At 44.2% G+C, this 14,681-nt stretch overlaps 1 protein-coding gene across 3 annotated transcripts in view; it reads right to left on the bottom strand.

The window, feature by feature from the left end:
• Positions 1–14,681, bottom strand: part of LOC144111519 (neprilysin-1-like) — a 35,946-nt gene that overhangs the window by 5,951 nt on the left and 15,314 nt on the right. For 2 of the 3 annotated variants that reach the window (XM_077644843.1, XM_077644844.1), the window contains 10 exons: positions 13,674–13,804; positions 11,654–11,879; positions 10,649–10,747; positions 10,300–10,377; positions 8,814–8,926; positions 8,269–8,327; positions 6,856–6,907; positions 3,771–3,838; positions 2,028–2,158; positions 342–407 (listed from right to left, as the gene is read on the bottom strand). In XM_077644843.1, coding sequence (XP_077500969.1) covers positions 342–407; positions 2,028–2,158; positions 3,771–3,838; positions 6,856–6,907; positions 8,269–8,327; positions 8,814–8,926; positions 10,300–10,377; positions 10,649–10,747; positions 11,654–11,879; positions 13,674–13,804 — 1,023 coding nt within the window. The remainder of the gene's footprint in view (positions 1–341; positions 408–2,027; positions 2,159–3,770; positions 3,839–6,855; positions 6,908–8,268; positions 8,328–8,813; positions 8,927–10,299; positions 10,378–10,648; positions 10,748–11,653; positions 11,880–13,673; positions 13,805–14,681) is intronic. The other variant, XM_077644845.1, reaches the window with a different exon arrangement.

Genomic DNA, 14,681 nt, shown 5'->3' with positions numbered 1-14,681 from the left:
CTACATAAAAATTTGACTGCTACCCTTGACGGTTACAATACAGCGCGAACACACACACACGCACGCACACGCACACGCACACGCACACACACACACACACACACACACATACACACACACACACACACACACACACACACACACACACACACACACGCGCGCGCGCGCGCGCGCACGCTCGCATCTACACACATGCACACACACACGCACGGACGCACACGCGTATATGCTAACAGTGCCAATGATTGTAGACTTACGGCGGAACAAACCAGAAAGCATTGATTGTTAGCATTTTAACCCCGTAAAGAAAACGTTTCTTAATGAACTACGCTGAAACTTACCCGGAAGGCCATTCGGAGGCCGCCGTTGTCGGCAATATTCTCGCCCACTGTGTTTCTGCCGTTCAGCTGTATGCGAGAGAGGAAAAAATGGTGCATTTAATTATCCCTTGAATGGGCGCACACAATGTCCATAGACGTTTGTGCTGCAAACTCAAATCGCTAAGGCGCTACCATTTAAAGCAGTTCAGCTGGTCGAAGCTACTTCAATGCAGTGTTTGAAATATTAGGCAAGAGTGCGAGTCTGTCGCAGTATAAACACTCCATATAAAGTATAGTTTCTAATTATTACCTAGAGGGAAAAGTGGCTCCAACCTCTATGCGAGTTTCTCAAAAAGCACTTCGTCACACTTACCACCTACCAGTCTTATTTGGTGACACCTACCAGTCTTATTTAGAGCCGCTCAGGGTATTGCGAAAAAGGGCAATTCGGTTCATCACACAGTCAAACTACAACGCGCACACTGCTCCTCTTTTTAAGCACATGAACAGTCTACCGCTAAAATCGTTTATTGAATACAGGACTCTACTGACGGTCCATGCATGTCTTGTGGACAATTACCCATTGCACTCATCCATGTTCACTCTGCCATCTAATCGCACCCGTAACGCTACACATGGAAATTTCTTTCTTCCGAAGACGAAAAATATCTACGGAGAAAGGACCAGAGCACATGTGGGGACGAAGCTGTGGAATACTCTTACAGATGGCGTGAAGCGAAGCACACATTTTCTACCCCTGTTAAAAAAATATTATAAATTAGAGTGATGAGAGTGTATTTCCTCTGCAGCTTGTTTTTCCTCTGTATGCTGGATTGTGCATAGACATTGTATTTGTATGTATATACATATTTGTTCAGCTTATGCCTTCTTTGGTCAAGAAGATTTCAACTTTCTATTTGAATGCGAAAGCCTTCATATTGTGTATTGTAAATCGTTTGTTCTGATGCCTGCAGTTAGTACCACTTGATATGTTTTGCATGGATCCCAACTAGCTTTTAGCAAGGGATCCAGATGTTCTTTCAAATATGCGTTGTATAAATGTTCCGAAGTAAGCTTCAATTCAATTCAATCCAATCCACCGGTGGAATGCCGCGAAGACGAGGTTTCTTTCTTTGCTTGCTAAATTACTCCTGTACTGCGTTTTTCACTGCAATACATTTAACGCAAGTGAAAGCTCGGTGTTAGGATACAATGGAACTTTCACTTTCGCAAAATTACTACGAGGTTCGCCTCGAGAAGAGTAGTATGTTTTACAGTGTAATCCACGTAGTATGCCTAACAACAGCCAAGACAAGTGAGAACCGTCGTCTCCCCGGCATCACTGTGTCTCTCTGTGGTGCATTAAGTGTACCACAGCAGCTATCCATCTAGTTATAGTAAGAAACTATATGCCATATAAGACAGCTTATTATTGAATTCATGCCTGTACGTAACAGAGGTTATTTCTGAAAAGCACTGTAGTAGCTTGCGTTGATAATTATTTACTTGGTTGCGAGTTTAACTTCCTCTACCTATGATCGTAGACGCCGAAGGGGTCACTCGAAGCATTACGTATTCTAAAGTTAGGCGCCTTCATCGTGAAAACCCCGCATGCATTTACTCTCCGGATGTAGGCACTGTAGATCATGGGGGTGGGGGATTAGCAAACATTACATGCAATTGTGAGATATATCTGCGAATTCTCACCGACATATTGGCCGCTTGATCAGTGATGTTTCCGTACTGGTATTGGAAACACTTAGCCTTCTCCTCAAAGTGGGCGCGTGTATCGTTTGTCCACCACTGTTTAAGTGCACCGTCAGCGTCGAACTGGCTTCCTTCGAGGACAGGGGAAAGTAAACAACAGGCGCCTTGTCTGTATGTGTCGTTCTTGTCAGTGTAAAACTTGAGTAGCGCAATAACAATGTCGAAGATCAGTCAAAACTCTTGACTTCTCGGAAAATCTTCGCTCTTTGCTGAATTGTATTATTGTGCGGGAGTCGCAGAAAGGTGCTTGACATCTGCTTCTGTCTTTTTAATATAATAATAATAATAATAAATTTATTTCTGCCGCAAAGGTATATGGACAGAGGAGCTGCAGAAAAAGCTGTAAAAAATACAGCTTGACAAAGCCGCAGCCCCCATTTTTACAGGCAGCAGCAGAAGACAAACAAACAACGACTCAACTTCAGGTGTCGTATAAAACGAAACAAAAGAACAAAAATGTAATGCTATACATCGCAAGAGCACTTCAAGCGTACTGAGTAAACACAGGGATAAAAAGATTGTTATTGCATATCACACTCTCATACATAAAATATGAGATACAGAAGCAAATACTTATTTTGGCACAGCTGAGGATGAAAATTGTTCGTAGCTACCTTCTATATACATCCTACGCAATACCTTATGAGTACAGGTGAATAAGTCAAAATGTGCAGATGTATAAGCGTTCAGAAGGGAAGGGAGTGTGAATTGCAAACGTTCTTGCCCGGAGTTTAGGCGTGCTGTTGGCACCATCCATTGTTCGGGTTGTCTGAAAGGGTAATTTGTGGTTTTCTCTTGCAAGTTTGCCAATCGTCGAATATGGTTGGTACCATTTTTTATTTCTGTTTTGTAACAAATGCTCAACCGGTATCGATATAATTCATAGATTTGGACCACACCGGCTGCAAGAAAGAGACCTTTGCTGGGTGACCCATAGCTAACATTGAAGGCGTAGCGAAGGGCCCTTTTCTGCAACATGTGTATTTTGCGAAGACAAGAATGTGTTGCAGTTCCCCATACAAGATGACAATAATTTACGTGAGAATAAAAAGTGCGTTATAATAGTTCTAAAGCTACGTAGGCAGCATAACAACAGAGAGCAGTTGCGTATGGAGAAAGTTCGTTGTATTTCTTTAACGTGCATCACGAACACAGTTTGTTGAGTCCTTTTCTAGTAGCTCTTTGTAAACTAAATATGAAAATAACAAAGACGTGGCAGCGCGAAATTTACCTACTGTGCTAATGGCTTCAATGATGGCTTTTTCCAAAAGTTTCTATGAAAAAAGAAAATTGTTTGCCGGCCAGTGAGAACTACGAAATTTCCGCGCGCAACCATCGCACATTGCGTGGCTTGGAGAACAGGAAATAAACTAAATAAAGTATAACGAACAAAGCACGAGTAACACGGACAAACACCAATAGTGAGACACACACGAGCGCTGGTATTCGTCGCATTTTTGGCGTTTGTCCCCATCGCTCGTGCTGTGTTGTTCGTTATACAGTACCAACTAGCCCGGCACCTCGATCTGGTGGAATAAGTAAAGTAGCACATTGTATCTGTAGATGAGACGTTTTGATTCCTAACATGAGACCCGACCGACATTGGTGTGGGCACGCGAGAACTGCACTGCATCAAATAAGTGAAGGACAAGAATTTTCAGTAGATTTCTTCAGGATACACACCCATGTCATCGAAGCCGTGCGTCATTTCATGGCCAACCACCATGCCAATGGCTCCATAGTTGACCGAGCTGTAGGCAAGATTATGATTATTTCTCAGGCAGGCCTTGTCATTTATTAAAGCATAAGCATTGTATGGCTATGTTAGCGGTTTCGTGTCATCACGAGCTTGTCATCACGATAACGTTCGAACTAATTGAGTTATAAGACAAAAAAATGGTTGCATTAGATAGAGCGTCAAAAAATCTCGCAAGGAGGAAATGAGGTGCATGTGGGGCAGTTAGATAATTAATTAGAGCCAAAAATGTCCGAACAGTGGGCGGGGCCGCAGCAAAAGTGGCGCCAAATTTGAAAACACCGGAAGTGGGCGGAGCTACATCGTGGCGCCAAATTTGAAAAACCGGAAGTGTGGAAGGAGCGAAGCGTGAATAAAGAGAGGCAAAGAGGCGGCAAGGAGGCCTTAACGCTTACGCATTCTTTTAATGCGGGTGCCGCAGTGATGTCACAATTTTTTGCATCTACCCACGGATTCGCCACAAAAATATTTAAGCAGCGCTAATCATCCCTGGGGCGCATGCGCGGTGCTTCGCTATGGCGTCCGCGTTTGGGGCGTTGCGACGCTCCAGACCTGAGCATAGGTGCACAGGACCCGCGCATTTAAGGTGCCTCAATACTTAACGTTGTCTGACTTCTCCGTTAAAGCAGTGCTTTTTCAAAGCTTTTTTAGTGACTTCACATTTATCTAGCGTCGGCTTACGGATGCCCGAAGCAGTATGTGGCTATGGCCTCTGCCTCGATTATTGATTTCCGTCACCTGCTATCCTCTGTCCTGTGACTAGCTCTTGAGACTAACACGTCACCTTTACAGTGAGTTCCAGTGACTATTCTCTACAGAGGCCCTCCCCTTAATCTACGAGCCCACATCGCTTCTTGTTCACATTCAATTTCTAAAGCTACCCGCGCCTAAAGGACAATGAAACCTTTATGCTAAGTTCACTCTTTTGTCCATGTCTGCTTATATGCTCTAGCGAAACCTTTATAGGCGATTAAAGCTGCTTCAAATAAACGTGTTTCGGACTATCTATACAAGGTGCATACAGCTAACCCTGCATATCTGAGGGACTGCGCTGTCAGGATGATTTGTTTGCATAGGCCCTGGTAAGGACACTGTACAAATGCTTTCAGATCCCTGCGCGGGAAAGGCAGTGTAGTGCTACCCGCAAAATTAACTTGAATGTTCGAGCACCTTACTTGGGCTGAGAGAGAAGCTCTTTAAAAATTCACAGGGAAACGTAATTACATTGTGTGTTGGCAATGCGATATCATAAGCAGCTGCTGATGTCTTTACCGGTAGTGACGGCACTTCCGCTCTAGTGGCGTCACTTCCCTTCGACCAATGGAAATGCTCCGGTTCGGCAACTTAACTTCCCCCCGAAGAAAGAACGAACACAAGAAAATATCCTTCTTCAGGGGAAGGGGCAGACGGAGTTTGTGGGTAGGACGAGGGGGCCCCTGCAGATAGGCAAAGGAATCGTGATTTCGCTAGGAATTCCTGACGGCCTTTGTTATTTTCATATGGGTAATCAGTGGTGGAACAAAATTAGTACGTTCGTACTTCTTGTGACCTAGCTGTTAATAATGGCTGTGGTTTAATCTAAAATGCTCTGATAACAACGAGTCGTCCACCGTGTGCTGCTTCTCCACGGACACTGGTGCCCTGAAATTCAAGCCACCTTCCCCCTTGTATTAACTTATCCCCTCCACAACATGTTCTCTGGATGCAGCGAAATGGAATAAACGAGGTATGACCAGCAATTTGTTGTTGCAGAAAACGAAAAAAAACTAACATGACAGTTACGACTAAGTCACGCGATATTCAGCGATAGCTGTTTAGGCGTTTAGTCACATGACCACTGGTGTAGTGGTCACGTGATGCAACTCTGCACTGGCAGGCGGCTGTTCCAAAAAGAGCCAACCGTAGGCTTATGCGACCCAAGTCGACCGGCGCAACAGGTGGGTGCTAGCACACACACCGGTTACGCCAACGGCGACGAGAAAGCCAGGGACGGGCGGCTGACAGCTATCGCTGCAAAACTGTTTACAGTCCGCCACAATAGTTTACGGGATGCGAGTGCTCAGGAACAAATTTACTGTAGTGCTTCCACGGAACTCAGTATTAATGCTGGGTATTGATACCAGGGCACAGTGCACACACTTGCCGATGTACATGCAGGCAACCCATTTGATTCTCTTTCGAGAATGTTCGCTACCGAATGCTGACAGTCACGCGACTATCATGGACTCACGGTCGCGTGTCGTCACGTGATCAGAGCCAGGCACGTGACCACGTCGTCGTTGCAATCACTGAGGTAATTCAGGTTTCCACAAATTCTGTAGGTCTACCCGCCGCGGTGGCTTAGTGGTTAGCGCACTCGGCTACTGACCCGCAGTTCCCGAGTTCTAACCCGACCGCGGTGGCTGCGTCTCGATGGAGGCGAAGCGCTAAGGCGCCCGTGTGCTGTTCGAAGTCAGTGCACGTTAAAGATCCCCAGGTGGTCGAAATTTTTCCGGAGCCCTCCACTGCGGCACCTCTTTCTTCCTTCTTTCACTCCCTCCTTTATCCCTTCCCTTAAGGCGCGGTTTACGTGTCCGCCGATATGTCAGACACTGCGCCATTTCCTTTCCCCAACAACCAATTTTCGATTTTCAATTTTCGGCAGGTATAAGGAATTAGAAAAAGACCAGCAGTAGCAGAGATAGCTTTAGATGAGTTAAACTCGCAACGCATAAGAGCGTATCAATTTTTTCTTCCGCATGCCCGCATACCTTAACATTTTGTGGCCGAACGAACGTGTGTTGCAGTACTGCATGAGCGGCAAATGTCCGGCGCTTAGCGGAAAATTTCCCAACGCATGTTTAACAGTTCAAGATGGAAATGCTTTTTAGTTAATTCACGAATCCTTACTTCAGTCGCTTTGCTGTTATGGGTGGTAAAGTTATTCTATCACTTGAAATAAGATAGCAAAAGTTGTGACGTGAGAGCTACTTATACGGTTAATACCAAGATGAAAAAAATTTAATGGCTTACGACGGAAGTCCACGCTTATAGAGGGCGCCTTGAAGAACTCCCGAAGGGTACACTAAAAGGAGAAAAATACCAGTGTCTTATGTCACGCGACGTTACTGGACTATAACTTTGTGTTCCTTTTTTCAGATTGTACTGCCTGGGGTTCACGCTAATACGCGAAGAAATGCAGAACGAACCGGCCAAACCATGTCTAAAACACCACAAGAATCTATAGCGGCGTGTTGTAGATCTTCAACAAACTTAGGCGCACATCTAGTCTGACCAAAAATTATGGGGAGCACTTCAGTCTCCTTACGTGTGGAAATGCGAACGCTATGTGCTGTTAGTGTTACTGTAAATGCTCCCTGCGGGAGCATATACAGGAACACTATGTGTTGTCTGCCACCTGCGCCATCTGCTGGCCCAGCGCCGTACATTTTGAGGGGGTTTTCACTGGGCGCCGCATGATGGCGCTACGACTGCACGCAGAGCACGGAATTATTTTACCGGAAACTGAGGAAATTTGTTACTCGCTTGATTGCGACATCTATAATTAACATAATCATAATTACTCATGTAGGCCTCAGTGAATATTTCGAAGATACGTTTTTAAGAACTGTGCATTCACTAGACGTACCTTTATTAAACATCAAACGTCGAGCCTCGTCGAAAAAAAAAGTGTTGTGGCGGAGTGGCAACCCACCGTCTGGCACGCCAGCGGCCCAGGTTCGATTCCCAGCTAGAGCCCAATTTTCTTATTATTGTAATTACCATACAAGTGCGGACACTTCTGCGGAAAGCCTTTGCCTGTAACTTCCGTCCGCGCCAACCTACTCATGAGCCAAAAAATGCTTTCGCCTTAATATAAACCTTCCCGCATGAAATGGAAGTTGCATTATTCACAAAAGACATCGTAGTGCTTTTGATAACGCTTGCAACCGGTACAAATAGTGATTCATACCTGTACATGTGGTATGGCTTAACTTTACAGATGGTAAATTTTAAATACAGAAAAGTGACTTCGAGGCCTTTGCTTTTCTTTGGGGTGAAGGAGAGACAGCGGCAGCTATGTCTTCTCTCTCTCCCAACTACTGACTCTAGCTTCTCTATAGGCCTACGTGGGCAAGGCCCACGATAATAACGTCACCGCACTATGTCACGTGACCGCATAATCTCGACAGCCGCAACTGGCTGGTCGCTAGGTGATAGCGTGGGCTAGATTGGTTTCGTCACTGAGCTTGTTTTTACAGAAGGAATACTGTTAGGACCAATGCGACGATGCTGCAAACTTCGTATAACCTTGCTGACGCAGTTGAGTCTTAAAACTCTATCGTTTGAGTGTGGACATAAATGTGGTAATTATAAATTTCCGAGTTGTAAGAAAGCTAGTTTTTGTATGATGCAACATTGTTCATCGTATTTGCGTGATCTCACCCATTTCGTTGTTGCTTGGGTTATAAAAGGCGTTCACGAAAGCGGGACCGACCAGCCATCTGCAATGAACAAGGAGTGGAATGCGCAGACTTGGTCAAAAGTCTTAAGGCGAAAGGCATTTCTCTTCCGCCGCACAACAGAGCCATTACTGCACTATCAAAGACCGAATGGCCTTAAGACTTTTGACCAAGACTGCACCTATGAATGCACGTAAAACAAATCTTAGCAGGTGAAACAACGGTAGCCTGATTGCGCCGGCAAACGAGTGATTCAAACTGTGTGAGTTTTTGCCAGAATAGATTACCCATATTTCTCGAGAAAGCTTTGATTACATTACGGAGGGAACTAGATTTCACAAAGCAACAACTTGAGCATTACAAATTCTAGTGACCTTAACTTAACAAGACCTTGCGTTGATGCTTTGAATGCCATTTTGAGCAAGTATCTTAGTGGGCAGGGGGGGGGGGGGGGGGCGGAGGATGGTTATAAATGTGCTACCGGTGTGAGTCCATGAATGTTGTGTAAGAAAAACGTTGAAGACTCACTCGGCGTCTTTGTCGTACGGCTCTGGCAGCTTAAGAATTTGCTGCACCCAGTGGTTCCTGGCTATAAAGCGCAGCATTTCCGCGAAGGTGCAGTTGCTACCGAGCTGTGGTACCTGTAGGAAGAGGTTGTCTGCAGCTTTTAAACGACACTAAAAGAAAACATAACGGCAACAACTACGTTGCGCAAGTAGATTACCCGACGGGAGCGCTGCTAGGGTTTCTTTTTTTTTGCGTGAAAAAGTCTTGTGTTGTGCAAAAAATGATTATGATGATTGGTTTTTATGGCGCATGGGCATCTATGACCAAGGAGGGCCATGGCAGGAGGTGTTTTCGCTACTCAAGGTGGAGTCAAAGACCCGTTTTTCAAGCATTTCGCCAGAAATGAGGTGAGCACCAGGCCAGGTAAAAGCTTGTCCCATTGTATCACCGGTGGCAGATGCTCAAACACTTGGCCACCGCTGCGGTTGTTGCAGAAAAAGTCTTCAAATGAAGTGTCCGATTTTGTCCGCATTTGCAAACTAACGAAAAGCGTGAAGCATCACGTCATCTTTACAACGCGTATCTCTCTAGAAAAAGGGTAGCGAGCCTCCTGGTCAATCAGCGGAAATTCAAAAAAAAAAACAACTTTTTCCACTTATCGCAAAGCCATTTGTTTAGTATTTTTCAACAGATGGCGCCACCACAGAAGAATAGTGGACCCAACGGTTGTGGCGACAAAGAGGAGACTAACTCATCGAGTGGTGGAGCCCAGTGTGCCGGCTACAATCTAAAGTCTCGGGTTTCTTCTCTTCCTGTTCGTCTTGCATTTCTCTTTTCATTTTTAGTTCTTTCTCTGGGTGGGGCTCCAACCCGGTGCCCACCCACTTTAAGGGAACTATAGTCGTATACAACTCAAGAACGAAGCGGCTTTTCCCCTGTCCAAGGACCCCCTTCCAGCCAATGGCGTCGGCCGATCTTCATGATCCTGCTGGCACAGCAATGCAGGGAGTGGCAGATGAAAAGGGATAGTCCTCTCCCTCCATGTTCCGGGACAGTGCCCTCCCTGCATTGTCCATTGGGCGAGAATTCAGGGTTTGGTGTCCATGACTAACGAGAGAAAAAAACGAAGATGATGAACGAAGAGGACGAAGACGCAACCAAGGCGCCCAATCGCAGCTGAACGCTTATTCTACAAAAACAGCGTCATCTTTCTTCGTCACCACCTATGTGCTATTTGCCCTCGTTAACTATGAATACGTACAAACCAGCCCATCTTGCCACGTTTAGGCTTGATTTTAAACTGCTGTTGCGGTCACTGTAGGCCCTAGATTCGTCCAGAAGCGTGAATATTGTCGGTGCCAGGTATTAACGCCGAAAAAAATTGAAGGGATGCAACAAACAAGGACCTCGTAGGTCAACAGAGTGCTGAAAAACAAGCTATCCAACTTAAGACTCTCTAAAATACATTCGTAGTCATCGATGTGAGGTTAATTGAGCGCATACTCACAAATCGGTAAAGTTCTTCCAGATATGTCGTATTGTGCAGCCAGTCCGGGTATCCAATTTTTGTTCCCATTTTAGCTAGCTGAAAAGAGGCCAAGATGATGAGTTCCTATTGTGCAGCGTGTAGATTGAATCTGAACTGCAAAATGTTCAGCGAACTCTAGTTTGCGTTCAGCAGATGTTCGGAAGTCACCGCCTGGAGAACATTTGGACGTGTCAGTTTAACCGTGCAGTAGAGCTTGCAATACCACAAACGTAAGGATGTAAAGTAGGGCGTAATGCGCAAAGCGGACTAGGCAAACAGAACGAACTGTATTGCACAAAAGTTGCCAAAATAAATGTTTATACAACACCTTCGCCTCTGCAGTCTTTCTCGTTTCATTGTCCATCCATTCAGCGCTTTGCAGCGTTTCGTTGAAAACTGCCATAAGCCGTTTGGCAAGATCTTTAACCTGAAACGGACAAGTATTAACGCTTTGGTTAGCAGTATCTTTTTAAAGAGCACTTGAGGCTACGAATATCCCGTGGAGCATTGGGCTGATCAGTGCTCATTGTAAAGGCATACTTGAGCCTTTATAAATGTGATAACCGTTAGCTGAGCCTTGGTAATACAAAACGTTTAAGTTTCGGTTGGACGCGCCCACGTATTACCTCTAAATGAAACGTAAAAAAATGTGAACATTCCACGTCAAATTGCCGTGGTATACTCATACGGTGGTTTAAAAGCACTTAAGGTTCCACCAATTATTGCACTGGGCCATTACCAAAAAGTTTTCTTTTATTGCCCTCCATCCACCCGCCCCCGACTATACACAGAGCCTTTAATACCTCAGAAGAACAATCCGAACGCCCTATACCCTTGACAATAAGGAAAATTTGTTTCTAAATCGTTATATATTTCGTTTAAATGTTAACGATTTACTGAAACACGTTCATTGTTAATTTCCCCTTAAGCGTTCATTGCTAGGAGCGTCAATGCGAGCGAGTATCCCCCACCGTTGTCAAGGCGGTACTCCTTTTAAAAATACTGTAAACAATTCCTATACAATTCTTTTCGACTATTTTGCCTTCCTTTAGATAATTTATTTTGTCTATTCCTAGCATATATTCATATATTCATAGCATATATTCATAGCATATATTCATAGCCTAAAGAGTAACGTCTACGAAATATATATGGCCATAAACCTATAGACTGTCTACAGGATTAGTATTTTCCGTAGACCGGTCTATAGGATTTCTCAATACACTGACCATTGCCTTTATTGACACAAGTGCGTGGAGAGTCTATAGACTGTATAAACAAATTTTTGCAAAGTCTAGGCTGGTGCTCATTTGGTCCAAAAAGCTACGGTTACCTCTTGTTTGGCTTCTTCGCTGAACTTGTGCTCAACGTAGAGTAGACCCACAATTTCGGGCATCATTGCGTTCACGATGCCAAGGCATTTTTCCCACCGCGGCTTGTCGGCGACTACTCCTGACATTGCTCTTGTGAGTTCGAAAGAAGCGTTCCGGAATCGTTCAGAGACATGTGCTGCCAAACCTAGCATGACTTTCAGGCCGGCGTAGTTGTACAGTGTGTCTCTGGGAAGAAAAAGTTAGAATAGGGCACTGAGCTTAGTACAGAGGATGGAATAGTTAAAGCATTTCGCTAGCAAACAAACATTTCAACTTTTGTAAATACGGCGTAGTTATGAAGCTTGAGAACAGTTTACTATGCGGAAACTGGCAAATTTTAGTTATTTGATTTTTAATGGACGAAGTGTTTACTATTGCGCAACTTATCAAGCTGAAGCTCGGGACGAAATCGCAGCCGGAACTTCTCAATTGTGATAACTGCAGCTCTGTGCAGTCGGCGTCGAATTTGTGTAGAGAGATCGAACCATGGAATCATGGATCCATTTTGTACGGATGTCATAGACATCCCCTTTGAATAGGGACGGTGGCTAGCGCCACCTTGCCGTGTGACTTTGCCGTGTGAAGTGCTGCGCACACACAGCGGCTCCTCGAGGTTGTCGTAACCTTCTGAAGCAAACTCTTTCGAGAAAGCAAAACTTCTAGAATCTACAAACTAGGTGCACACAAGCATGGGTTCTGAAAACCTTCGAACTTTGTCTAAGTTCGTTTTACAAGGGCAGCGAACTTGGATAGATGACTCCTAAAGTACGTCACGTGGCAATGAAGGCTTCAAAGGTTTTTTTGTGATCAAAAATATTACGGCCTTTCAAAGGATTGAAGCCCGCGTCGTCCGTTTCTGCTAGAAACGTAAATTAGTATCAGGTGTACACATTGCAAATAAGCAAATTAATAATGCGAAAGATTACATGGGTGATCGACACGCAAACCGGACGTGGCCCAAGGAGTGGCGGTGTTACAAAACTCGAGATTGGTCAAAGTGGTGTGACGTCATGGACTGGAAAATATGAAATATTAACTAATAATAGCCCGGGTTCGAACCCGACCGCGGCAGCTGCGTTTTTATGGAGGCAAAAAGCTAAGGCGCCCGTGTGCTGTGCGATGTCAGTGCACGTTAAAGATCCCCAGGTGGTCGAAATTATTCCGGAGCCCTCCACTACGGCACCTATTTCTTCCTTTCTTCTTTCACTCCCTCCTTTATCCCTTCTCTTACGGCGCGGTTCAGGTGTCCAACGATATATGAGACAGATACTGCGCCATTTCCTTTCCCCCAAAATCAATTATTACTATAAACTAATAGCACTAACACTTACCACTGCACCAACTGCAAAAGAACAGAATGGAATTAGACTTGAATTGATGTAAAACTAAAATGAAATTGGACTAAAATTGGAATAAGTATGCAATGTTTTGGCATTACTAGTACTTAACTTGCTTAAATTCTAGGGTAATTTTAATAAAGTATGATCAAGTTATTGTGGAATAATTCGGGTTAAATATTTACGATATGACTAGAAATTTGGTGTGGGTCAACAGACATCATGTATTAAATCCAAAATTTTTGTAATCGGTCTGGTATTTTTCAAAGCAAAGGACATTAACATGGCCTCTTTAGAGGGCAGCATAGTAAGTGACAGCCACAGATGTTGTGAATTATTCATTCTTTTGCTGCATGCTTTACCCTCGGTTCTTCATAAATGTTCAGTTGCTGCGAAAGAATACTCGTCTGTTTTTTATGTTGGACTGTTTTTATCTTACTTCCCTTCGCGGAACTGACTGCCACAACATCTTGAAAGAACATGCTAAAATCATGTACGAGTAACTTTTGATAAATTTAACTTCGAGAAATATCCCGAGTGAAGGAGTTTTATTTGACCTCAATGAGAGGTGTCCTGGAGCTGCTAAGTCGGTTTAAAACGTAACTATCTATTGTAATTCTTCTGTGAGAATTTGTTTACTTACGGGTCAGCACATTCGAGAAAAGTGTTTAGTCGGCTGTAGTATTTCAAGGCGTACAATTCTACGGTCTTGTTGACACATAGCGTAATATTTACCCTCGAGAATTGTTTCGTTAGTAAATCGTGGAGCCGCACCTGTCAAAAAAGAGAAGATCATGGAATTCGTAACATATTTCAGCCGGAACAACCAGAACCGGAACTGTGCAAGTAAAAAGGAGTAAGCATTCGCATTCTGCATGTGTTCTTGTTGCATGCGAAACACGTCCAACATTCCTGGACAAAAATTCTGAATATTGAAATGATGTAAGATATTGTTACAGAAATATTGAAGGTAATGGCTCAATCTTCCGATATGTAGCGAAATCTTTGTTTTAGAGTGTTTCCATCACTAGCAACGAGCATTTATGTAGACTTGCATAAAGAACCAATGAGGAACGCTTATGACGATAGCAAAAAACGTTAACACCAAAAATCTTCAAGCCTGCCGACGGGAGATCCGCGGATATATTGGTTGTATTGGTGAAATCTTAGGATATATGAAAAAAACTGCATTCTTAAACTGGTTCTTGTTCAAAAATGCTTTTGTCCAGAATTGTTGGGCATGCAAGGGCCGGAGGTCAGATACCCCAATTCCAGCGCTCCATGTGCAGAGAGGGCAGTGAGTTGAGCTTTGAGTCTATCTCAAGAAGTACAGTCCTGAGCAAGTTTGTCTGGAGTGCTGCAGGGACAATCCGCTAAATAAAGAATGCGAAATCTTAGCACCGCTGCTTTGTTATGGACACATTGCTGGTGCCTTTGTCGTTCGCATGCCTTTGCGTTTGCGCTCCACCGTGCGCGCCATCCTTGCGTATGAAACCTAATGGATGCAATAAGCTGCTTCAACATTAGCTACAAAGACAATCGCTCCAGTGCTCTAAACAAAGGTGGAAACCTGACTCTGAGAGGAGGCAGTCGTGTCTCATTACCGGCCTCAACCACTCTTTTTGGGCTCAATGTTTCTTACATTTTCTAC

This window comes from Amblyomma americanum, chromosome 11 (genome assembly GCF_052857255.1).
Source record: "Amblyomma americanum isolate KBUSLIRL-KWMA chromosome 11, ASM5285725v1, whole genome shotgun sequence".
NCBI classification, from domain to species: domain Eukaryota; kingdom Metazoa; phylum Arthropoda; class Arachnida; order Ixodida; family Ixodidae; genus Amblyomma; species Amblyomma americanum.
The sequence above is the reverse complement of the archived record's forward strand: the minus strand, read 5'-3'. Positions and strand labels throughout refer to the sequence as shown.